This window comes from Trachurus japonicus, chromosome 3 (genome assembly GCF_045865225.1).
Source record: "Trachurus japonicus isolate A0001 chromosome 3, Traja_1.0".
NCBI lineage: Eukaryota > Metazoa > Chordata > Actinopteri > Carangiformes > Carangidae > Trachurus > Trachurus japonicus.
This window is the reverse complement of record NC_140909.1, coordinates 32,024,459-32,050,653: the sequence shown is the minus strand read 5'-3', so window position 1 is coordinate 32,050,653 and position 26,195 is coordinate 32,024,459. Positions and strand designations below refer to the sequence as shown.

Genomic DNA, 26,195 nt, shown 5'->3' with positions numbered 1-26,195 from the left:
GTAAAATCCTATTATGCAAAGCAGACACTGACTACAGGATCAGATTAATGTAGAGGACTAAAATCACACATACTCCTGAGATACTGTACAATGTAGAGTCTCAAAAAGTGGAATTACTTCAAAGTAAAAACCATGACTCAAATATTAACGACAGGTTTAATCCACCAAGACAAAACCATAGAAACAAAAAAGCAGCTACGTTTTCCTATGTTGTAAATGTTGTGCTCATCAATATAATTTATTCTCCTCATCAAATATACATAAGTATGTGGAAATTTAAATGAAAATGAAAAGCCCTCAAATGTACAAGTGCAGAAACAGCACTAGAATTAGTAAAATGTTATTATAGTTACACTTTGACACATAATGTCATATTAGCCTAACTAAAACTGGCTGAGACCAAATGCAGAGCAAAAAAGCAGTCCTTATTCTGCATGAACAGCTTAAAGCTTAATGAAATGCTTGCATTACTTGGCATTGCTACATATTCACCAAGGTTGTGGTTGTTTCCACAAAGCTGGTCGTATCTCTATGGTCAGAAATATCCAAATATAAGACGGAAGAAGCTGATGGGACCCGTTCTCTAATCTCTTCTGAGTCGAGAGGCTGTGAGCTACACAATGTCACGGCTGAAGAAACATCATGGGTTCAGCATCACTCCTTTACTCACCAATCTCTGTCTCCCCATCACATGTTGTCAGCTTCTTAAGTCAGCAGGCTAACCAGCTAGCCCTGACTTCTTTCAGATAACAACATACTGTAGCCTACTGGAGGTGAAGTTCAGATGCTGGAGCTATTGCTACCACAGCCAACCACAGTTACCACCACCTACTGTACCCCTGACAAGATAACACAATTCAGAAGCACATAAGTGTTATACCTAATCCGTTTAAATATTTCTGCGGTTTGATACAATTTTGCCATGAAAATGTAGGGTCAAGTTGCCTGACTTTTCTCCAATGCCAACAAGTTGCAGGCTGCAACTTATTGGCATTGCAGCCACAGCCCACATGGCATTTCTTCTCAGTGAGCTTGGTAGTGTTGACCCTGTCGCATTACAGCCATTTAAATACAGATTCAAAAGCATCTGTAGCCCTGCTGCTGTGGCTCAGGCGGGCAGCATCCATCAGTCATGCACCTTGGTCCCGATTGAAACATTGCAACTGTCGGATGGACGTCCCTCAGGGTGAATCCTAATAACTTTCTGACTTTCCATCAGTGCCATCCTATGTTGAAAGTTTTAATTTGTCCTACACTTTGGTTAATGACCAAGTATCCTAATGGTACAACTCTGATGTGGTGAACAAGTAAACACAACATCTGCCTAACATCAGCATGTTAACAATTAGCACAGGGCTCTGCTGTGCAGCCTCAAACATTGCTAAGATTTCAAAGTTCATTGGAGCATTTAATGCCTGCTGATGCCTGGAGATTATATTCAGAAAACAAGGCAATAACAAATCTTTATTATCTAATGCCGCACGCACATCAACACAGTAAGAAAGAGATCAAAACAGTAAGAACAATTAGAAACACATAATAAATAATCACTCTCTTTTTTTTTTAGGTTTTTATTGGTATTTTCATTCGGTATGGAGAAGATAATGTTACAACTAATTGTTTCTGTGTAAAATACCACAGTGTAAATTACAGGATGGTAATGAACAGTGAGAGCAACAGAGGAACAAACAGCCAATAGAAAAACAAAACGATACAAAACAGAAATCTCTGGGAAGAGGTGAGGTTTCCCTCTGTGGACCGACACCTGTTTAGGTGAGGATGTCATGGGCCTGCTGCTCCACCAGCATGGCCATGTTCTTCACATCGCCGCACCAGAAGTCCAACCGCTCCTTCATGCCTTTGATCTGAAACAGTGAACAACAAGTCAGACCAATGGCCTCTGTGCCTCCTTTAAAAACGATTCAGCTGAAAATACATCATTGTGGTGTCATAGATTTGATTTGTACAAGAACAAATATGAACAAAAAGAGTACTAACCTGCTGCAGGTCCAGCACTCTGGGCTGCACCCAGGTCATCTGCACCTTCTGGTCCACCTCATCAATGTTGCCTTTGATCAGGCCCACGGACAGAGCCTTCATCACCAGGAGCTCCACCTGCAGGAGACAAAAACTCAGACATCTTTCTCCTGAACAAGAACATTTTCACGCTGACAACGCTTGTTTAAACAATTAGGCAGATACGTGTAAAAACAACTTGAGGACCTGCAGGTTAAAACTGAGAAACCATCTGCAAATCAAAGTCAATCATGCTGATCACCAGGATTATTGACAATTATTTCCATGCTGATGAAATGCATTCTCCACCCAACTGACCTCATTAACAGGGATTTTGGCACTCTGAGCGATCTCGGTGAACGTCAGCTGTCTGTGGTTTGCAGGACGTGTGAAAGTCATCTGGAAGGAGGAGGAGACATTTTAAGTGATTTAATATTCTTGTCACTAAACCTTTCGTAAGGACTTTAAAATCTCAACAACCATTTTATCTTACATTCACTCTTCTGTCCACATATTATGACCCCGTTCTGCATAGAAAAGTTCTCCACAAATCTCTCATAGGCCGTTTGTTACATTACGGTGGTTACACTAACCTTACATCATTGTTGCTAATTGTTGCATTATGTCTGAAATTTAACTAAAGTTCAGCAGTAGGGAATTAGATTTTTTTATTATTACCATTTGTCTATTATCAGTGCATTATGATGCAGATGACGACATATTATGGTTTAGAAGTCTTGTATCTTTTCATAGGGGAATACAACTATGTGTGGGCCTTAGCTCCTATATGAAAATACACACACCACTCAATGAATATCAGTATTAATTGGTTTTGGGTCTAAAAGAAGTTCTGTGGTATTGCCCAACCGTAATAGAGATCATGTGTCAGGACAGCTGACTGATAACTATCATGGTTCATTAAAGAGACATATTAGTATGGATATACTATATTAGTGTACAGACATGACTGTAATCCATGTAGTTTATATTGTATTAAAGCTGGGGTCAATAAAATAAGGAGGTGCAATACAGCTAATAAAGCAGCTTCCTCCATTTTGGACTTTTATAAATCATGGCATGTAGCCAAGAAACATTAATTCCTGATATACTAAGAACTGCTCCTCTATTCACACACAAGGTGGCAGCAGGTACGACAAACACAGGACCGACCCTGACTCACTGCAGTGTTGCCTGTGTAGGTGGTGAGGGGTTATTGTTATTCAGGTATGTAATATGTAATATATTATATTGTTTTTATAACCTGACATGTATACGGCACAGTGCAATAAGAGGTTTCAACCTTTCCATGTGTGTTTAGGTCACAAATCTGTCACCAGTCTGGCAACACTGCTCCCTTGTGTAGTGGTGATTAATGCAGCTACGGCAGGGTCTCGAGCTGCCCGACACGTAGTGCACAAACAATAAAAATGGATCAATTTCTCATCAAATGAAGTCAGAAGAGCACGTGGAGCGAAACGAGGCGAGTGAGGAAAACTACTCCGGGCGTAAGTCATAGTCATAATCTGACCTTCTGCCTAAAAGCTTCAGTTATGAGAGGATGCAGACTGGTGGGTATGTAACTGTGGTGGGGGTCCTCACCTCCATGACGCAGAGCAGCTGGATCTTCTGCATCAGTTTAGCTTCATGAGCCGCCAGGTCGGGCTGCCAGCAGGAGAGAAGAACAATTCAGTGAACAATGATCCACACAAACAAGTGAAAATCCTCCTGCCAGGTAACACTGAGATCATGAAGGGGACCGTTTGTTATTTTGAAGATTCATTCTTAAAGGGACAACGAGGAGCTTCTATTTGGTTATAAAAAAGTCTCACGTTAATGTGGATGAATCTACGTTATCCACACTTGTTAATGGGCCCATTTTCGATAAATATATCGTTTTGTCTCTATCATTATTTTGTTATTATTAGTGGTGGTGGAAATGCTGGTCGAGCCGGCCAGCGTTTCTTTACTTTCGGTTTCGTGGCGAGTCATGAGAATAACGCAGCCGAATTGCCGTTTATGGTCAGAAGTACGACAGTATGTGATCGTATTTGAACCTCTGACTTTAATTCTTGATGAATGAAAACATGAGTCCGTCTTGCGCCGGTCAAAGAATTCTACGGTGCGCGTGGAGGCTCATAAATGTAGTGTGAAAACGCTTCGCTTTTCCAAAACTCCTCGTTGTCCCTTTAAAGGTCCAGTGTGTAATATTTGTCAAGGTTTATTGGCAAAATCTGAATTTACAGTACTACCAATGAATATATTTGTACAAGTGTGTAATTGCTATAAAATAAAATCTGTTTGGTTTTCATAGCCTTATAATTCTTCTTTTTTATAACATCTAGCAAGGGTCTTGGTTAGCGAGTGTCGCCATCTCGGCCGCCATGTTTGTACAGAACGGAAAATCCGGCCAACCAGAGAGCACGTTTCAAGAGTTTCACGTTCATGAATAAACAGTAGAATTATTGAATAGATAAATGATAGAATCCGAATGCTAGATGTCACCGTTTTCCCCTCATTTTACACACTGGACCTTTAATGTCATTGAAAACTTTACATACTGTTGCAACAGGACAGGTTCATAAACCTATGGTAAAAACAATGAGGAACACCTGCTTGTCTTGAACACCTAAAATTTATGTCACTATGAGAACTATGTAATGGATACAGATAAACAGGCGTCATGGATGTTGGTGAATGCTGAATTTGTTCTGTGCGCTCAGGTCGTAAAATGAACCCTTTCTCATGATTTGAACTGACTTAGCAAGTATTGGTGATTTTACAGGTTTTCAGTGAGCGCACACACAAACGGACTGAACTCATTTCCCTCAGAGCACTAATCCCTGCTAACTTGGACAACCTTAGTCATCCTCCCCGCTCCGATGCCTCAGCTGTTGAGTGCCTACATCCTTTTTAGCCACCCACTGAGAGTAGGTGGCTAAAAGATGTGGACGTCACTGTGTTGTTGACTAAAAGTTGGCCAAAATGACAAGTGTTATGAAGGGTGGTGAGGCAGGATTACTAAACCGCACCACTTCCACCCTGTAAGGACAGAAAATGTTTTACATTCCAGTTCAAACTTAATTTCTTTAGCCCCTTTTACAGATCTGTTCAAGGCACGAATGTTGTACCTTTACTCCATCTCAGTGTTCTGTATGAAATGTACAACAATGTATGAGGTGTAATATACTATATAATATAGTGGCACAGTGTGATGTGAAATACACTGGCGTTTACTTTGATCGTTCATGGTTCAAGTTGTACTGTGAGTAAAACCTATGATTGGAGCCACTTTGGTAAACAACCAATGTGCAGGTAGTTGCTCTTGTTACGATTTCGTTGTTTATTTATTTTTATTGGGAAGTCATTGGCCAATAATAGAGTTGCTCATGTTACTTTTCTTTTCTGTTGGTATTCATTACAGGTAATTTGTAAGACATATAGTTAAATTTCAAAAAGAAAATGATTAAGGGGCAGGGAAAATAAGTTATCTTCATCCTTTCCAGGCATGGAATGTGTAAATTGTAATCTTATTTTGTTGGTAAGGTACGAATTGAAATGTCCATGCATGGAAATGAAAAATAAAATGGAACAAATAAAAAAAATGAAATAAAATAACTAATCTAAAGCCCAGCTGTGCAGGTCACCTTCAAACATATGTACGGAAAGAGGTAAAAATCAAAATGATGCCAGGAAACCTTCTCATTGTGAACAATGAGCTGCTAAAAAGGAGTGGGTATCGTTTAGGTTTTATCCGATACCAGGGCAAAGTTTCTTGCTGATGTTATAAAACACATATTGTGCTCACATTGTGACCGGAGCAGAGGAATGGACAGGTAGTGGCGCAACGGATTGTTGTCTATCAGTGATCTGTTTGGATTGCTTTCCACGGATCAGCACGCGAGTGGTCCGCGGATCATCAAAAGTTGTGCATGGAGTGTGATAACACTAGGCGCACCACCGCAGCCGAATAAAGAGGCAATTAAAAAAAAAAAAAAAAAGTGTAGCGCCGGTACAGCAATAGAGCTAAGGGGTCGGTAGGCCTAATTAAATATTCAGTGGCGCCGAAATGAAGCACCAAAATCTGCGTTGGTTTTCGATCTGGTTACCACCGTTTACTTCAGCACCGGAGCCATTATGGTACCGAGCCAAATACATGAATCAGATTGTTATGCTACATGTTAATTACCTGTTGGCCCCAGGCAGACTTGAAGCCCTGGAATTTCTCCACATTGCCTCCATTAAAGGCGTAAAGTGTATCAATGAGCCACTGTTTGTCTGTGTTCCTCAGAGACTCCAGCACAGGATGCATCAGCTGCAAAGAGAAACAGTAAACATGGTCATGACTTCAGGCAGCAGAGCACAGCACCAAAACCTTTAGTGAGAACCAAAACCCCACCAGCTCTCCAAAGTTGTAAACTCCTTCTCCCAAGAGTCCGGCCAGTCCGAGTGTGAACGCCCTCTCCTGCTTCTCTGTCTCTGTGGAGTCGACAACAATCAGTCGTTGAGCCTCTATATGACCCATACACTGTGTTTTTCAGTAAGATATCTATTCCAGTTTGTTTCCCCATCATGCCTTTGCTCACCTGGAAGGTCTTTAATGTCCACACATCCGAGGTAGCGCAGAGCGTCCTTGTAATAGGAGGCGTGGTTCCCGATGATGCGATAGTATTTGCTGGAGAGGTCGTAAAAACGGCCGTGGACCGATGTCACCCCAGGTAAGTTATTCAACATTTCCTCAACTTCTTCGATAAGTTTCTGGAGGACAAAAAGAAAATCAGTGGCAAGACGACTACAGATCAGGCTCGAGCAGGACAGCTTATCTGAACCTTTAAAGGGATAGTAGCATTTTTTTTAAAGTGGGGTTGTATGATCTACAAATAGCCCCTAAGTACTTTAATTGCAGTAGAAGACTCTCTGCACTCCTAAAAGAGGTTTTACATGAAAAAAAATACACAGCTCCATTGTTCGCTATAATATAATTTTTTCCAGCCCTTCAAAGTGCAGGAAAAACACAGTTTTTATTTGGACCTGTAACCAACTTGCGTATCCCTCCGCTCAGGGTTAGTGCCCGCCGATCAGCAGTTGGTTAGGTCCAAATAAATACTGTGTTTTTCCTGCACTTTGAGAGGCTGGAAAAAATTATATTATAGCGAACAATGGAACTGTGTATTTTTTTTTCACGTAAAACCTCTTTTAGGCCGCGAAAATGGGCCATTTCTTTGGGTCCATTCACAACAATGTATGTTGTAAATCTCTGGGCAGGGCTATGGGCTGGCGTTGCTAACGGGAGGAGTGCAGAGTCTTCTACTGCAATTAAAGTACTTAGGGGCTATTTGTAGATCATACAACCCCACTTTAAAAAAATGCTACTATCCCTTTAAACTCATTTACATGTTTAATGGTGAAACAACATTTCAGTTTTTGTATGTTCTACTATCTTTGTTTTTCTATACCAATTCCTGTTTTGATGTTATTTTGGTTTACAGGTGTTTTTGTCACTCTGCTTTGTGACATAACACATGTGATGATAACGAGCAACTTGAAGTTTGAAATGTTTGCCTGCATGTTACATGTGAACAAGGTGTCAAGCTGGATTTGCGTCATCATCAGCTCGTAGAGAAGAGGGAGCTGAGATTCTAGGAGCTCTTACCTTTGTGGCAGGGAGGTCGTTGATCTCCAGTTTAAGGCTGCCGATCGATGTCTTGCAGAGAATGACGGCTTCTTCGCTGCTTTTCACCTGAAGCAGAGACAAAGACAGGTTAAAGTTTAATCACATAACGGTTTATAAAACCCGTCACGGTGGGATCTGCCAGCTTACCTTTTCCTTGGTCTTCTCAAGAAAGGTGATGGCATCTTTGGGATCTGGAAACAAGAAACATTGTTTTTTTACATTCAAAGAAAATTAAATAATGTGGAGAAAAAAATCTTTTAACATCATGTAGTCTTTACCTGTCATCTGTCGGGCAACATACAGTATAATCTCCACAAGGGACAAAGGGTTGATTCTGTCAAGGGAACAAAAATAATACATCAGCATCACAACCAATAGTGAATATTAAACTGGTGTTACATGCGTTCAGCAAATGTCCATCACCTGTGTTCGAAGTCACTGAGGAAGTTTTCATAGAGCTAAAAGAAAAGAAAAGAAACTGTCAGATCACACAGAAAACATAAATATCCATTGTTCAAATCCCAAACAGTGACTGACTAACATTATTGACTGTCCAGGCTTCACATTTCTCTGGATAGGCAGCAGCCTTTCGCATCTTAATATGGTCCCATTACTGCGTTTATCCTTTTCTGCCTCACACAGATGACTGTACAGCATGAGATATGGAGATACAGAGATGGACAATGATGATCCATATACAATTCTGTTGTATAAATAGATGATTTGAGATATCTATCAACAAAATCAATGTGATGCAAAGCACCCCTGTGAGTCTAACTGTGGGTGGCTATCTGCCTGATGCTGGGACAACCGTGATGTCATCATGTCCTGGACAAATAAACAATGATGTGTTACATTTCCCTTAAGGATTTTACTGTTTTTAGTTCATTCATTACAGGTAAATCGCTACATCCTTCAAATCTAAGCGACATATTAAATCTGTGCACATTAAGGTACATAATGAAGTGTGACTGTGGTGCAGTTACCTGTATAAGGCCATCTCCTGTTTTGAAGCAGGGCTCTTTAACAAAGTCTGTCAGCTTCAGAGTCAACTGATGCCACAATCTGTCGATTACAACACACACATTATCAGTGACGGTCGCCACCATGTCACCACAAAGACAAACATGTTTCAGGAAATAAACTGCTGTGAACCTGGAGCTTTCATACACAGGTGAAAGTGATTTAAAGTCACTTGTCATGTCATGGTCAAACAAGAGTGAAGGCCATCGAGATCAAGTATGTGAAAACAAGCATAGACCGGTGTTGACTGAGTCTTAAACTGCAAAATGTATACACACGCCGGGCCTTAGAGCTTGCCTATCAATCAATGTATTTTCTGGTTGATATGTATTCAAAATCCAGGGTGTCTTGGCTGCTATAATCACAGATAACTTCCAGTGACATACAAACTCAGAGAACAGGTAACTTAGGCTAAATCAGATGTAAGTTAGTGTGGTGCCGTGGCCATGAACTCGTACAGACGCTAACAAACCGTCAGAGAAACTGGGGGCAAACTGACAAACTTTTTCTTACACCTATCTCAAGATCTAGTGACTGGTACAAGGCATTTGCTCTTGTCGTGACAAATAAATATAACATTATTGCTGTTAGCCAAGCTCTGGCTCAATGTTAGCTCAAGTGTTAGCGTTAGCTCTGTGCGTGACTCAGCGGCCATTTCCAATGAATGGGCGAGTTAACGGTAGCTAGCCTAGCGCTAGCACAGCTCTGGAGCATTAGCTTTCGATATTTTCTCACCTTTTGTTGTGCAAATCCTCCAGATTGTGCCACTCCGCCGCCATCTCCGGCGTGGAGCTGTTGCTCTGCTGCTGTTTGAGGTACCCGCTAACATCTTTCATGGTAGCAAAATTAAAGTTAACTCGGAAATAAAGTGATGTTGAGCTAATAGTCAAATACCCAGTGGGTCTGGTCTGCACTACTGCTAAACGCGAGGGATGATGGGAAATGCATGCGACGTTGGTGCGTTCACGATCTGCCGCAAGAATGGGAACAACAACTACAGCGTCCGCTCCGACTTATGTTCACATATTTATCTTGTATTGACCATAGACTGTAAAAAGAAGGTATTGACGCCAGATAAACAGCACACACTTATCTCTTTAATTCTAATTTATGTTTGAAGCCGGTTTTTTTCAAGTAAGCCCATATAAAACTGTTCTAAATGGCTTGTAATGGTATTGTATTTCTTATAGGCTATGTATAGTAGTGAATGTGCAGCTAACTTACTCTGCAAACATTTTGTCGTGTTTATTTATTTTCACCACATGTGAGATACCCCATATATCTAACAAAGATTTGTGGGATGATGTGAATTTATTTTTTTTAACACACAAAATTATTTTTCTTTACGGCGAAAATATTGGGATTTGAATGTGGCACAAGTCTCTACTCTGTTGGGTCCATAGACTGGTTGGGTCTGATGGGAAATGTAGGAGTTGCTTTAAAGCTAGCGAATAATCTTGAAGCAAAGTTGATTTCTTGGCCGCTGCAGACCTCATCTTAATCGAATCTAATATTTATAACCAATAGACGAAGAGTAATTAAATTGAATAGACGGGTTGACAAACGACCGTGGCTAAGGTTAAGCTACATCATACATTACGGTACTCGTCAGAAGGAGGTCAAAGGACAACAACAAACGTTGTAGCAGAGAGCCAGTCATTAGTTGTTGGTGTTACTTTAACGTTACTTTAAATTGAGATAATGTGCTAAATGTGTTCGTGTTCAGGAGCCTGCTAATCGTAAACGGCGTCATGAAGTGAAGGTCTGCGGGTAGTTTGGTCAGCTGTGCAATGGCTGCTGCTGCTGCTGTGGTGGTGGGCTCCTCACTAATGTCACCTGTCAGTCTGAGCTGTCTGTGTCGCTGTCTGTACTCAGGGACAAGCAGGGCGCTCTCTGCACACGGTCAGTACAGTAGATACACAGAGCCGATGTGGTGCAACAGAAGGAAAGTTTATTGTAGCTCAATGTGACACTACTTGTTTTTTTATGTAGCTACAGGTCAACGGAGTCTGTGTCCCACTCAAGGTGCAGCAGCTCTACTCAGGTACTTTGCACCAGTCCTCTCTGGGTTTCAACTTCAACATCAACTTCAACTTTTATTCATTATGTGGGGCAATTTGTTTTGCAGTAGACAAGCAAAGGACATGGAGATAACACAAACCCTGAAACAAACACATAGCTACAATTACACAAACCATAGTTTCATCAGGGATTGTGATCCGCAATACAAACCACAAGTCAACAACAGAAAGATGAATGTCAGTAGTACAGTGTAATCAATATCTATATAAATATAAAGTGCAACAACACAGCATGTAAAAATGAAAACAAGGTTCAAAAACACTGAATGCATGTAGCATGGGTCTCAGCCATGGTTTGGGTCCAATTTTCACACAAAGAAGCACACCAGGTATCAGCATGTGTATTCAGGGGCAGTTTGAAAATAGGGGAAATAACTCTCTTGCAAGTCTGCAAGAGTTTTGCAGGCAGGTTCACAGAAATTTGCAATATTTCTTGCTTTTTATCTAGTGGAAGTTTTCTTCGAAGCACTTACTGTTAGACTAAAAGTAGCTTTAGTGGAGCACTGAATAAATAGGTTGAGAAATACATAAATATGATCATGCTTCCAAAGTGAGGGGATTTGGGAGCATGAAGGTTCATGTGCTTGGAGGTGAAGTTGTTGATTCTCCGTGTGAGGGTTGCTGCAAAATGTTGTCCCCCTCCTCATGTTTTTGTGCACTTCTATGGGTGATGCAAACCAACTCTTGGCCTCAAAATCCCTCTTGTTTTGCTCCTTCACAGACGAGTCAACTCTCAGCGGTGGGATGGGGCTCGAGGGCTTTTCTCCCGTGGTGGTGGTGCAGCAGACAAGCAGCAGACCCTGGAGGACATAGCCAAAAACATTAGAGAGCAGAAGCACAAGAGGGTGGTGGTGATGGCCGGAGCTGGGATTAGTACGCCGAGTGGCATCCCAGACTTCAGGTAAGAAGGTTAGGTGTGGTGGTCATGGAGTATTTCTGTAAATCCACTGCATGTCTATCGGCTGATTGCTCCTTTACAGGTCTCCAGGCAGCGGTCTCTATGACAACCTGCAGCAGTATGACCTGCCCTATGCTGAGGCCATATTTGAGATTGGCTTTTTCCACCGAAACCCTAATCCTTTCTTCGCCCTGGCCAAAGAGCTGTACCCAGGGAACTACCAGCCCAACCTCACGCACTACTTTGTAAGACTGCTTCACAACAAGGGTCAGCTGCTCAGGATGTACACACAGAACATCGACGGGCTGGAAAGATGTACGTATAAATTACACCTTTGAACTTACCGTACATCACAGTGATTTCATGAGGCGACAATCAGTGGTGCATTTTATGACTAAAGTGTGAAAGTTTCAGCGAATCATCAACATTCCCAAAGGTATCTCAGACGTGGAGACAGTTTGAATCTGACCTGTGGTGACCTTCAGAGGTCACTGACCCCAGCGTTGCATTTTTCCACTTTAAAGGTAGAGTCTGGGAGTTTTTGCTCAAAAATAAACACTAGACTAGACTACAAATGAAATCCGTCTTAATCATAACCTATCAACATCTAGTCGTGACTGTGTCTGCAGCGCCCCCCTCCCCCTGCCTGTATTTTGGTCTTTTGCTTTGTTTTGTTGTGCACGGGGACATTTCTGGGTGGAGAGTCATGCTTTCTCTCCAGCCAATGACAGAGCTCAGGTGAAGCTCTGTGCAGCATGAGTAGGAGGGCTCAGGGCTGCTAGCCCCACTAGCTGTCCCGGATCCTAGTGAGTGCTAGCGGCAGATGCTAGCACTTTGAGATTGTTTGCTCAATATAAAGTGCATTACAAATAAAATGTATTATTATTATTATTATTATTATTATTATTATTATGGTAACACTTTACAATAAGGGTGAGGCTCCCTTAATTAACATTAGTTAGCACATTATTAAGCATTAATATATTAACTAATGTATAATTAATGCTGAGTAATGATAGAGTACTAATGATAACTAATTACATCATTATGCTTTATAATTTATGGTAGTAAACATTAATGAACTGCTTAGGCTACATTAATAATATGTTTCCTAATGCTAAGTAATCCATAATAATGATTGTTAATACATTTTTTTAACAGTTAATTAATGCTTAATAATGTACTACTAACTAGCGTTAATTAAGGGACCCTTATTGTAAAGTGTTTATTATTATTACCCGGCACCGTTTACTCCCGCTAGCTCAACGCTAACTTTCGCTAGTGGTGGCGGCTGGCATCTGCCGCTAGCACTCCTGCTCGTTACAGCATACGGTGATGAGCGGGTATTGTCCTTACCCTTTTCTTTGCAGTCCTGACTACTGCTTCTGCTGCTGTCAGTGGCAGGAGGCTGCACAGTTGAGCCCGAGAGGAGGGGCCCAGTTTGAATGTTATGTTTACCAACTGCAACAAACAAACCTCCAGACTCTCCAGACTAAGCTGCGCCTGTCGTACCGCAGGGACTGCCTGCTAAAATGCGTGACAAATAGGCTTAAAAAATCATTGCTGCCATTGTTTTTTTGTATGAATGTTGTTTATGATTGTATTGTCTGTGGTATTTAAATGTTGTAATGTTTTTTGTGCTTGCCGCTAGCTGCACAACAAATGGCCCCGTGGCAAAGATCACCTTGAACCTGATGACTTGTTTCTTCTGCGTGCATCTCTATCCAGTGGCAGGAATTCCTCCTGAGATGCTGGTCGAGGCCCATGGAACGTTTTCCACCGCCACCTGCACCGTCTGTATGAGGAAGTATAAGGGAGAAGACCTACGAGTGAGTTATTTACGGCCAATGTGATCCTCCAGTCTGTTCTGCACAGTGTCCATCTGAGAAGATACTTTTGTCCTTTGTGTTTATTCTTTTTCAACACTTGCCTTTGGAGACAAAGTCTCTTGAACTGAAATCATTTTTTATTCATACAATATATAATATATAAGCTTTGTGAGCATTTTGTACCACACACAAACTCCTCCATGTTTCCTGTTTCTAATGTGGTTTTGAAATAGTTGGAACAAAGCTTTTCTGCACTCTAAAAAGAAAATACATTTTTAAAGATAAATAAGTCTGAGATCTGCAATGAACACCACTGTAAACATAATATTTTTTGATGTTTCTGTGTCTCATCAGCCTGATGTAATGAGTGGGACGGTCCCCAAGTGTCCCACCTGTACGGGCGTGGTGAAACCCGACATCGTGTTTTTCGGGGAGGAGCTTCCACGGCATTTCTTCAAGTACCTCACAGACTTCCCACTGGCAGATCTCCTGATCATCATGGGCACATCACTGGAGGTGAGCACCACCAGCTTAAAACCACAAGCTGCAATTTGATCAATTCAAACCGAGACTTAATTCTTGGTTTATCAATTTCAACCATAATATTGTTGGTATTTGTGCCTTTTTAATAAGTTAGTTGTCGAGTTTACACTAAAGATTCTGACATGAAAAACGTGGTAAAGGGGAGGTATGATCGTCACCTGGTTCCCATGCAGGGTATCTGCGGATCTTTAAAAAGTCTTAAAAAGTCTTAAATTCATGTAATTAAGGCCTAAAAAAGTATTTATTAGAAAATTCTAATAAATAAAATTCTAAGATGGTCTTAAATACAGTACTCAATGGTCTTAAATTCATGGATTAAAGTTCTCTGTCGCCACAACGGATTTCCGTCAATGGGAAAAATGAGGGGGGGGGGCGGAGGCTACACGTGTTTTTGTTGTGGTTTACTAATGCTGCTCTCAACCAGGTCGGTAATTTCTCCACTTCGCCTCGGGCCAAACAACGCCCCTTAGCCGTGGTATAATGACCACGGCCTGTCGTGATATATTGCTTAAATATATATTCTAATAATTTACTGAGATGCACCAGAATAACATGGAAAACTCTAGTTCCAGTAGTTCAAGCCAAAAAGCCCCCACCAAGTATTGAGAGCATATAGATGGACAAACTTATCAGAAAGCAAACATTTCCATATTACAAATGCTTTTTTAAATTGTTTTTTTTCCCCTACATTTTGTCTACATTTATTCTAATTCATTGAGATGCACCTGTATGCCCTCCTACAGGGGTTTGGTCACCGTTGGTCAGCCTTCTGGTACTCATTTCAATACTTAGAACTGCTCATTTTTCCATTGTCCTTGAGTAAAAGTTGTGTGAGTGATTTCAGTGTCAGTCGCGCACAGACTCCTTCCTTTCTTCCTTGGTGCTTTTTCTAGTTTTGTATTGATTATCAGTTTGTTTATTAATAACAGACAATAAGTAAACTTGACTGGTTGTCAATGAGGTTGTAGTACAGTGGCTAACCATCGCTTATATTTATAGGATTTTTTTATTATTTTTTCGGTCTTAAATTTAATTCAAGGTGGCATTAAGAAGGTCTTAAAAAGTCTTACATTTGACTTGCTGAAATCTGCAGATACCCTGCCATGGGATTCATGTGAAAACAAAACAATATTGTCAGATGTTACAATGTAAACAGTTTCAAACAACTGGAACACAGTCTTTTTCCACAGTGATTTAAAGGGGACCTATTATGCTCCTTTTTGCACAAACTAAAATAGTTCCTGGGTGTCTTAAAGACATGTCTGTGACGTGCTTCGGTCAAAATACCCCAAAGATCAAACATCACAGCATTCTCAAAAACAGGGCTCTGCAAAACGGTCTGTTTCAGTGGCCCCTCCCTTTAAATGCAAATGAACCACTCCCTCAGCATTGCGTTACCATGACGATGTCTACTACTAGTACCAGCCCCCCTGTAATCCTCTCAGCAGGCACGCCGACTTTTCCCAGTGGCCACCCGTGGTACTGCAACAAAAAATCCCATGGGGCCCAAAAAGGATTTTTCCCATAGACCGCAATAGTAAAAGAGAAGCCTGTAAAACTGTTCACAGGACACCTCCAGCTGTAACCTCCGTTAATTACTAATCTTTGTATTCTATATTTTTAAGTCATGGACTTTTTATCCGTCAAAATGTTTTCTAACGGTCAGAAAAGCCACAGAAAAGTCTCATTTCTGGCCGTGACGTCACGGCTGTGTCCGTGCACCAGCAGTGCGCGGTCGTGTGTGTCTCGGGACCGAGGATGCCTGAAACTAATGAGACGCTGTCCAGTGCTAAAATCACTCAGAAAAGTGGAAAACACGGCTCAAAGGTGAGTTTTTGTTTGGTCACATCGAGTTAATTTAACTTTATGATAGTTAATGTCTGTTATTAGTCTCTTGTCAACTCGTATTCTTAAACGTAACGTTTTAATTGATGAGATCGCCTCGTAATGACTGCTTTTACTGACGTGAAACCGGACTGTTTTACATTACTGCTCCTGTAAAACTCATATTTTTCAGTAATTTTAGCTTGATAAGTCATTTATGCTGTATGTGTGTGTGTGTCAACAGTGTCTCATCGCGGCTGATGTTCTACACCTGTTGCTCCGTTCACAACGTCCACGTTAATTTATTTTACGGCTTAATTAATGCCACGGTGGTAAAATGTAGGAACCGAGACTTTTCCTCCATGGTCGGTGTGTGTGGTGTGTGTGTCCTGACGGTGCAGCTGCTCCCCGTCTTCACCGGGGCCGGAGGAAGAACCGTGGACGTCCTCCTCATCCTCCAATCTCCTCCTCACCGTCGTCAGTGTGTGTTTGTTCAGTGTCAGTATGCTAAATGATCACTTAAACTCATAATCATATTATTAAATTGTTCGGAAAAAAACAAACATGCTTGTGACTTTTTTCTGCTTCTACTAAATCCAACATCTGCAGCTGTGTCTGGGGCATTCGTGTTTAATTAAAATGTCTGGTTCTTAGTGGACACTGATATTCTGCGTGTTGTGGAAATATTGTAAGGTTAAACTGTTGAATTACAAAGAGTCTCATCCACCTGAAGGCTTAATAATGATGATGATGATGATGAAACTATGAACACAGCCAGTACAGACAATTATTAAAAGGAAGATGCATTTGCCAAAGAGCTCTAACTTTCTTTAATCACAGTGTGGTTGATAAAAACAAAACACGTGTGACTACGTTTATAATACCTCCACCAACATCCTGTAACAACTGGTGAACTGTGCAGCAAGTTAAATATATAAAAAAGGTAAGAGTAAAGCCTCATTACATTATTTGAGGTGTTCTGGGGTCATCTGTCATGTTTAACAAAAATACAGTTAATTATGATTTATTTTCCATTGTGATTTAAGCTTACAGGTTCGGACTAACTCGTTTTCAGTGTAACATCGTATATTAATTAACTGTCAAAACGATTTAACGATCATATAAACGACCGTAGTAAACCTACGATCGGCCGTCTGACATTTTAAATCATTATCTTTGTTTTAAAGTCCGTGTGAGTCCTGTAAAAGTCTTAATACTCATTCCTTAAATCCACAATAACTCATACATGAACGCGCAGCGCCAAAACTAGAACGGCGGTTGCTCGTTCTCATTGCCCCAGGGCATGATGGGAGGCCGCAGAGCATTATGGGGGGTGACTCAACTGCGCATGCTCTATGGGCCCGATAACGCGGAAGTAAACCCGGAAGTCAGAAACTTTTTCGGCGTATGCGCCATGTCGCTACCCGATCCGCGACGCTACCGGATCCGTGACAGCCACGTACGGCAACTCCACTTGGACAAACTTAGTTGAATTGACTTAGGATCACTGCCCTATGTGCGTCGCCACAGACGGTTTATCTTTTTATTTATTTTTTTAAATACTTTATTAGTAATGTAAATTGAGGGTTGGTTGTGGTGGTCTGGATCTTGATGCTCAGAAAACAGGAACACAGGCGGACTTTTAATGTTTACTGTCCTCTTTTCTCGCCGGCCTCATCACCATGACAACCACAAACAATTACAACTACCACAACACTCACTGAATAAACGAGTCTGCCGCGGCTGTCTTATGGCGGACCTACGCGGTTTTTATTTTATTTTATTTTATTTTTTTAATCATTTTCACAGTACCGTATTTTAAATTCACAGAACTTAAAGCATGTACACAAGAGTTAAACCCACATTTTCACTGTAATCCTCTCAGCAGGCACGCCGATTTTTCCCAGTGGCCACCCGTGGTACTGCAACAAAAAATCCCATGCGGCCCAGAAAGGATTTTTCCCATAGACCGCAATAGTAAAAGAGAAGCCTGTAAAACTGTTCACAGGACACCTCCAGCTGTAACCTCCGTTAATTACTAATCTTTGTATTCTATATTTTTAAGTCATGGACTTTTTATCCGTCAAAATGTTTTCTAACGGCCAGAAAAGCCACAGAAAAGTCTCATTTCTGGCCGTGACGTCACGGCTGTGTCCGTGCACCAGCAGTGCGCGGTCGTGTGTGTCTCGGGACCGAGGATGCCTGAAACTAATGAGACGCTGTCCGGTGCTAAAATCACTCAGAAAAGTGGAAAACACGGCTCAAAGGTGAGTTTTTGTTTGGTCACATCGAGTTAATTTAACTTTATGATAGTTAATGTCTGTTATTATGGTGCGTTCCAGGCAGGCTTTTTAACCCGTAAGTCACGACTTCAAGTCACCAGTTACGAGTTTGTAGCGTTCCAGGCAAGTTACGAGTTACTAACTGGGAACTGGGAGCAGATCGATCTAGTACGAGTTCACAGGTGGGAAGTTACGAGTTCGACTGTACGTTCTAACGGGTAACCATAGGAACAGGTCGGAAAAATACGAGTTACGGGTTGCCTGGAACGCACCAATAGTCTCTTGTCAACTCGTATTCTTAAACGTAACGTTTTAATTGATGAGATCGCCTCGTAATGACTGCTTTTACTGACGTGAAACCCGGACTGTTTTACATTACTGCTCCTGTAAAACTCATATTTTTCAGTCATTTTAGCTTGATAAGTCATTTATGCTGTATGTGTGTGTGTGTGTGTGTGTGTGTCAACAGTGTCTCATCGCGGCTGATGTTCAACACCTGTTGCTTCGTTCACAACGTCAACGTTAATTTATTTTACGGCTTAATTAATGCCACGGTGGTAAAATGTAAACCGAGACTTGTCCAGACTCCTCCATCAGTGTGTGTCGTGTGTGTGTCCTGACGGTGCAGCTGCTTCTTCACCGGGGCCGGAGGGAGAACCGTGGACGTCCTCCTCATCCTCCTCCTCCTCCTCCTCACCGTCGTCAGTGTGTGTTTGTTCAGTGTCAGTATGCTAAATGATCACTTAAACTCATCATATTATTAAATTGTTCGGAAAAAAACAAACATGCTTGTGACTTTTTTCTTCTTCTACCAAATCCAACATCTGCAACTGTGTCTGGGGCATTCGTGTTTAATTAAAATGTCTGGTTCTGTGCTGTATTTAGTGGACACTGATATTCTGTGTGTTGTGGAAATATTGTAAGGTTAAACTGTTGAATTACAAAGAGTCTCATCCACCTGAAGGCTTAATGATGATGATGATGAAACTATGAACACAGCCAGTACAGACAATTATTAAAAGGAAGATGCATTTGCCAAAGAGCTCTAATTTTCTTTAATCACTGTGGTTGATAAAAACAAAACACGTGTGACTAAGCTTATAATACCTCCACCAACGTCCTGTACAACTGGTGAACTGTGCAGCAAGTTAAATATACTATTCAATATAAAAAAGGTAAGAGTAAAGCCTCATTACATTATTTGAGGTGTTCTGTGGTCATCTCTGTCATGTTTAACAAAAATACAGTTAATTATGATTTATTTTCCATTGTGATTTAAGCTTACAGGTTCGGACTATAACTCGTTTTCAGTGTAACATGTATATTAATTAACTGTCAAAACGATTTAACGATCATATAAACGACCGTAGTAAACCTACGATCGGTCGTCTTACTTTTTAAATCATTATCTTTGTTTTAAAGTCCGTGTGAGTCCTGTGAAAGTCTTATTACTCATTCCTTAAATCCACAATAACTCATACATGAACGCGCAGCGCCAAAACTAGAACGGCGGTTGCTCGTTCTCATTGCCCCAGGGCATGATGGGAGACCGCAAAGCATTATGGGGGGTGACTCAACTGCGCATGCTCTATGGGCCGCATAACGCGGAAGTAAACCCGGAAGTCAGAAACTTTTTCGGCGTATGCCATGGATGTATTATATTAACTGGATACCGGACCGGAAAATGGCCGTCGTTCATTTCAATGAAAGTTGCTCGCCTGGCGCATACGCCGAAAAAGTTTCTGACTTCCGGGTTTACTTCCGCGTTATCGGGCCCATAGAGCATGCGCAGTTGAGTCACCCCCCATGATGCTCTGCGGTCTCCCATCATGCCCTGGGGCAATGAGAACGAGCAACCGCCGTTCTAGTTTTGGCGCTGCGCGTTCATGTATGTGTTACTTGTGGATTTAAGGAATGAGTATTAAGACTTTTACAGGACTTACACGGACTTTAAAACAAAGATAATGATTTAAAATGTAAGACGGCCGATCGTAGGTTTACTACGGTCGTTTATATGATCGTTAAATCGTTTTGACAGTTAATTAATATACGATGTTACACTGAAAACATGTTAGTCCGAACCTGTAAGCTTAAATCACAATGGAAAATAAATCGTAATTAACTGTAATTTTGTTAAACATGACAGATGACCCCAGAACACCTCAAATAATGTAATGAGGCTTTACTCTTACCTTTTTTTATATATTTAACTTGCTGCACAGTTCACCAGTTGTTACAGGACGTTGGTGGAGGTATTATAAACTTAGTCACACGTGTTTTGTTTTTATCAACCACACTGTGATTAAAGAAAGTTAGAGCTCTTTGGCAAATGCATCTTCCTTTTAATAATTGTCTGTACTGGCTGTGTTCATAGTTTCATCATCATCATCATTAAGCCTTCAGGTGGATGAGACTCTTTGTAATTCAACAGTTTAACCTTACAATATTTCCACAACACGCAGAATATCAGTGTCCACTAAATACAGCTGTTACAGAACCAGACATTTTAATTAAACACGAATGCCCCAGACAGTTGATGTTGGATTTGGTAGAAGCAGAAAAAAGTCACAAGCATGTTTGTTTTTTTCCGAACAATTTAATAATATGATTATGAGTTTCAGTGATCATTTATCATACTGACATTGAACAAACACACACTGACGACGGTGAGGAGGAGGAGGAGGACGTCCATGGTTCTTCCTCCGGCCCCGGTGAAGACGGGGAGCAGCTGCACCGTCAGGACACACACACGACACACACCGACCATGGAGGAGAAGTCTCGGTTTACATTTTACCACCGTGGCATTAATTAAGCCGTAAAATAAATTAACGTGGACGTTGTGAACGGAGCAACAGGTGTTGAACATCAGCCGCGATGAGACACTGTTGACACACAGACACATACAGACATCATTTGACACACACACACAGACAGCATAAATGACTTATCAAGCTAAAATTACTGAAAAATATGAGTTTTACAGGAGCAGTAATGTAAAACAGTCCGGTTTCACGTCAGTAAAAGCAGTCATTACGAGGCGATCTCATCAATTAAAACGTTACGTTTAAGAATACGAGTTGACAAGAGACTAATAACAGACATTAACTATCATAAAGTTGATGTGACCAAACAAAAACTCACCTTTGAGCCGTGTTTTCCACTTTTCTGAGTGATTTTAGCACCGGACAGCGTCTCGTTAGTTTCAGGCATCCTCGGTCCCGAGACACACACGACCGCGCACTGCTGGTGCACGGACACAGCCGTGACGTCACGGCCAGAAAAGAGACTTTTCTGTGGCTTTTCTGACCGTTAGAAAACATTTTGACGGATAAAAAGTCCATGACTTAAAAATATAGAATACAAAGATTAGTAATTAACGGAGGTTACAGCTGGAGGTGTCCTGTGAACAGTTTTACAGGCTTCTCTTTTACTATTGCGGTCTATGGGAAAAATCCTTTTTGGGCCCCATGGGATTTTTTGTTGCAGTACCACGGGTGGCCACTGGGAAAAATCGGCGTGCCTGCTGAGAGGATTACAGGGGGGCTGGCGTATGCGCCAGGCGAGCAACTTCCATTGAAATGAACGGCGGCCATTTTCCGGTCCGGTATCCAGTTAATATAATACATCCATGGTAGCGACACGCCAGGCGAGCAACTTTCATTGAAATGAACGGCGGCCATTTTCCGGTCCGGTATCCAGTTAATATAATACATCCATGACTAGTACCTATACTGATTTGGCCAAAATGTAGTATGCAAACAAAAGCTAAATCTGCAGTAGGCAAATTGCCAGATCTCCAGTCTGCATCTGACCAGTCTACATTGTGTAATGAAATGCACCCATGACCTAGTCTCACCCTAACCAAAGATGGTATAGAGTAGTCTTTGCCATGTAGGCTACTGTAACCATGTAACATGTAATATAAAAATGCAAAAATAAATATATAAAATAAATTAAAAATATATGCAGACTGGTCAGTTCATTGTAAAACAGTTATTTATTGATGTAAATGTGGTGATTTGTGCACATAGACTACAGCAGCACTGCTCCTCTCCTCCTCCTTCTCACAGCTTCACTTTTCATTCAAACTAATTCAACTGCCACAAGATTTCATCAATGAGACCAACATTCTGCTAAATAGACTAACCACACGGCGGTAAACGTCTAAAAAACCTGCGGGTATGTTTATTAGCGATGGTTTTCTCTACCGCGATGAGCACGGACGCCTGCCCGGCCAAGGAGGCCTGCAGACGGGCTCTGCCTGTGTGAGGAGCCGCTGCAGCTCCGGAGCTCCGGTGCTCCGGCGGTCCAGCGTTACGTCGGTCCGGCGAACAACGTCGCCCCGGCGGTACGTCGCTCCTCACACAGGTACAGCTTCACTTACATGAAACGTCGGCGTAAACTTCTAAATAAAACTTAGTAAAGTGACGCTACAGCGCTAAAACATGCAGGGAAGAAGCAGGAAGTAGTCCGCTCCGCTCTCCGCTGTGACCCCAGCCACAACAGAGCAGCATGGGAGGAGGCGGGGCCGGCTGGAGCAGAGACCTCGGCATGACCATGTAGGGGAGTCCGGCACGCCATGACGTAGACGCGAGCTCATGTCAAAAAAAACTCAGCGCAACCGAGTGTAACAGGTGTGCAGAGAAATCCCAATTATCTAGCAGGGTTTACCTCCAAATGCATTAACCTCAGGATATGACACTTCCACGGCCTCTAGAACCATTATCCAACATTTTAAACATATATAAAAGTCTGAAAAGCTGGAAAAGCATAATAGGTCCCCTTTAAAGTTGCTGTTGTTCACTCTTTGCTCTGCAGGTGGAGCCCTTTGCCAGTCTGGCAGGAGCCGTACGCGGCTCGGTTCCCCGTCTGCTCATCAACAGAGACTTGGTGGGGCCCTTCACTTGGGGCCGCCGGCCTCAAGACGTGGTGCAGCTGGGTGATGTGGTCAGCGGCGTGCAGGCCCTGGTTGACGCCCTCGGCTGGACGCAGGAGTTGGAGGCTCTGATGGCCGCTGAGAAAGTGAGTGTGTCTTATAAAAGAGGAGAACGTTCTCTGTAGGGAGAGAAGGCAGCACTACAACATAACAATAATAATCACAGTCACCGTCCGTCATCCCTCCTGTGCAGACCAGCTGGACGTCACTCATAACTGGAAGTGCATCAGCTGTTCAGAAGCTTAATGGCTTATTATGGGACAAATGGGGGGTGGTATCTTCGCCCAGGCGGAAGCAGTTCAAATGAGGAGGCAAGGGGGGGGCTTCTGGTTACCCATAATATGGTTTGCCTTCAAGGCTCTGTCTCTGTAGGTGCATTCGACCCTCAGTAGCATCGTCCCTATCAGTGACTGTCTTCCTCAGTCTCTTCTTCTGTACCTCAGTTGCATTTCCAAACCAGCAGATGATACTGAAGGTTAAAATGCTGTCAATAAAAGCACAATAAAACTGTTTTAGCATTTGAATGTGAACATTACCATAGTTTATTCACACAGTCAGTCCAGATGTCCCATTTGAGCTTGTGGTCGAGGACAATGCCAAGGTATTTGTAGTCAGTGACAGACTCTATTGGCTCTTTCTTTATCTAAAATCAGTGGACATCTCTTTAGTTTTACACATAAAGCCCCAGTATGTAACTTATTTGGCTTTTTATTAGCAAAAATCAAATATTGCTTTCATAAATACGTATTTCACTGAAGTCGAATCACACCCGCATACAAATGAAAGCTTTCTGGTACCTTAGAATGAGTTGTTACAAGTCGTTACAAATACATAAGTGGCCGACGCACCGAACCGAGGCTGCCATGTCGCATCGCCATTTTTTACGTTCAGTGGCAGCGTGACCGTAGGTAACCACGGAAACTCAGCGGAGTTGTCGGCTCGGCCTGTTAAAACTGTCACCACTGTGTAGTGTGAGGAAGGACGGAGGCACTGATGTTGCATTCAGGTGTAGTCAGGCAGACGGCCGTCGGCAAACCAACCGGATGTCATTTTACTCCACCAGAGAAAGACAGTAAAACGTGGGTCAGGTACGATTCCACATCACCATGACAACATATTGTCACGCCTGTATTGTTTTGCCTGGTGCTGGCGGACCACTTGTTTACATAGATGCTTGTTTATCCTGTTACATGCAGCGTCTGTTGTCTGTCTGACGTCTGCCTGACGTCACGTGAATGCAACATCAAGAATACATTAAGATATGCAACCGCACCGCTAGATGGGGGGAATTCCTACATACTGGGGCTTTAAGGAGAAGATTTGACTTCTCACACCGTCATGTAAGGGGCAAACCAAAGCTGTGTCCTGTGCATATTTAATAATATACTACAAGAAGAAAAGCAGTTCATCAAAAGCTCCACAGACACAGACATGATAATTAAAAATGAGTCTTATCGTTTTTTATTTATTTCCTGATTGCTTTCTGTATTGATTTGATTGAACTAATTGAACGTTGATGGGCCAACTGACTGCTGCGTGTAGTGATGTCAGACCCCTTAGATCTCAGGTCAGAGACAGTGTCTGATTAGATGTTTTCAGTGCAGAGAATAAAACAAATCAAATCAACCACACAGAAAACCACTCACTCCTGTTACTCTGTGCTTGTGTTTTTCTGCAGGCGGCAACAAAGACAGAAGAGTGACTTCACACCAAGCTGGAGGTTTGATTCATTCACTGCACTCAGCTCCTGAAACACCCAAACATCAGGACAAAATCCTCAAGACTCCGTGGCACTTTGTTGTTGCTTCTCTGAGGATCGTGCACTCACTCACAGAAGGACTGGGGTCACATTTATGTCAGTGGAAACTTGTTGATGGGAAAATGAGGGAAATTACCATGAAATGCAGTAGAATGCAATATAAACATGCAGGTTAGTGAGGCAAAGTGAAAACAGGAGCTTTTATCTTTTCCAAGAGAAAGTGTCAAACTGTTGGAGAATATCTCGTGCTCATAAACCATGTTGTTCACAATAATTAAGATGTAAAATATGTTTTATTTAGTTACCTGGCAGATTCTTTATAATATCGTGTCAGGTGTGACAGGTTTTATGGTGGCCTTTTTTTTGTGTGAAGGATCCTTCATTTAAATTCACAAAACCAAGGATTTTAATGAATTTACATTTGAATTATTAAAGATTAAAACTTAAATATATTAAATATATAAGACAAGGGAACTACAGGAAATGAAGACACAAACTTCAACATTCACCACATTCAATAATATGAGGAGGACAGCAGTTAATCAATCTCTTGTCAGCATGTTCATTAAAAAGAGCTCAGCTTTTATGATGAATGTCGGAGTCAGAAATGTGATGTGAATATATTATTTCAATAAAAGAATCACCTAGCAGTTTCCTAAAACATCGGCTCAGTGTAGTTTTGATCAAACAAACAGGATAAAACACACTGTCTTTATTTAGGAACTATTTTCAGTGGCGGATTGATCTGCATTTGAAGGTGCAGTGAGCATTTGGGGTAGCAGGAGTCAAACCAAAAACCACTCTCTGATGAAGGAACCAGTTAAATGAAGAGTAATCAAGTGTCTTCCTGACCTCAGAGGTGAGTGTGTTTGTCACCAGCAGAGGGAGCCAAACATCAGCCTGCTGCTGATAAAATGGGTCATTAGCTCACTAACCTGAAGTTCACATCCAAGCAGAGCTCATTATCAAATAGCAGTCCCAAATTTACATAGGATTAGACCGGAGAACTGATGCAGCTGAACAGGAGAACGTCAGATGGGACGTCCAAATGTAAAAGTCTGGTCAGGTCTTCTGGGAAGCTAATAACCTGGTTCATATGTTTCTGATCGTTCCACACCATCAGCTCATGTTTCATGTTCATATGAGATCAAACTCAGGATTAGAAAGTGACTGAATGTGTATTTAAAGCTGCTGGTTAGTTTTTTATGGGGTGTCTTCATCGGTCTACTTTTGTGTCCACTGAATCCTCTTACATACACCAAGTTGAATAGAGTCAGCTGACTGAGATCAGTGTCTCACTATGACCTCAACATGTTGAGGGTTTGTAGTTTT

At 41.8% G+C, this 26,195-nt stretch overlaps 2 protein-coding genes across 3 annotated transcripts; one reads left to right on the top strand and one right to left on the bottom strand.

Moving 5' to 3' along the window:
* Positions 1 to 1,602: 1,602 nt before the first annotated feature.
* psmd13 (proteasome 26S subunit, non-ATPase 13) lies at positions 1,603 to 9,616 on the bottom strand. The gene is made up of 13 exons (XM_085770509.1): positions 9,446 to 9,616; positions 8,674 to 8,752; positions 8,111 to 8,145; positions 7,966 to 8,021; positions 7,835 to 7,878; positions 7,667 to 7,753; positions 6,600 to 6,771; positions 6,413 to 6,492; positions 6,203 to 6,328; positions 3,616 to 3,678; positions 2,335 to 2,415; positions 1,999 to 2,115; positions 1,603 to 1,865 (listed from the first exon to the last, which is right to left on the bottom strand). The coding sequence occupies exons 1-13, from the start codon at positions 9,544 to 9,546 to the stop codon at positions 1,770 to 1,772; spliced, it is 1,137 nt and encodes a 378-aa protein (XP_085626635.1). The 5' UTR covers positions 9,547 to 9,616; the 3' UTR covers positions 1,603 to 1,769.
* A 505-nt stretch (positions 9,617 to 10,121) lies between these two features.
* On the top strand, positions 10,122 to 25,531 carry sirt3 (sirtuin 3). 2 transcript variants are annotated; one of them, XM_085770495.1, is made up of 8 exons: positions 10,122 to 10,612; positions 10,709 to 10,754; positions 11,513 to 11,692; positions 11,772 to 12,004; positions 13,418 to 13,518; positions 13,873 to 14,034; positions 22,987 to 23,190; positions 24,783 to 25,531. In XM_085770495.1, exons 1-8 carry the CDS (start codon positions 10,501 to 10,503, stop codon positions 24,804 to 24,806), a joined length of 1,062 nt encoding a protein of 353 aa, XP_085626621.1. In that variant the 5' UTR covers positions 10,122 to 10,500; the 3' UTR covers positions 24,807 to 25,531. The 2 variants fall into 2 exon arrangements, with proteins under 2 accessions (XP_085626621.1, XP_085626614.1); XM_085770488.1 differs by having other exon boundaries at positions 10,134 to 10,612; positions 22,987 to 23,196; positions 24,783 to 25,350.
* The last annotated feature ends 664 nt before the right edge of the window (positions 25,532 to 26,195 follow it).

What these genes read in the sequence shown, in the direction of transcription:
- psmd13 (XM_085770509.1), bottom strand. Translation starts at nt 9,546, where the DNA reads ATGAAAGATGTTAGCGGGTACCTCAAACAGCAGCAGAGCAACAGCTCC. An exon ending in GAGGATTTGCACAACAAAAG is followed by an intron (nt 8,753 to 9,445) that starts GTGAGAAAATAT and finishes TGTAATCGACAG; the next exon opens with ATTGTGGCATCAGTTGACTC. An exon ending in TGTTGCCCGACAGATGACAG is followed by an intron (nt 7,879 to 7,965) that starts GTAAAGACTACA and finishes TCTTGTTTCCAG; the next exon opens with ATCCCAAAGATGCCATCACC.
- sirt3 (XM_085770488.1), top strand. Translation starts at nt 10,501, where the DNA reads ATGGCTGCTGCTGCTGCTGTGGTGGTGGGCTCCTCACTAATGTCACCT. An exon ending in CATCGACGGGCTGGAAAGAT is followed by an intron (nt 12,005 to 13,417) that starts GTACGTATAAAT and finishes ATCTCTATCCAG; the next exon opens with TGGCAGGAATTCCTCCTGAG. An exon ending in TCATGGGCACATCACTGGAG is followed by an intron (nt 14,035 to 22,986) that starts GTGAGCACCACC and finishes TTTGCTCTGCAG; the next exon opens with GTGGAGCCCTTTGCCAGTCT.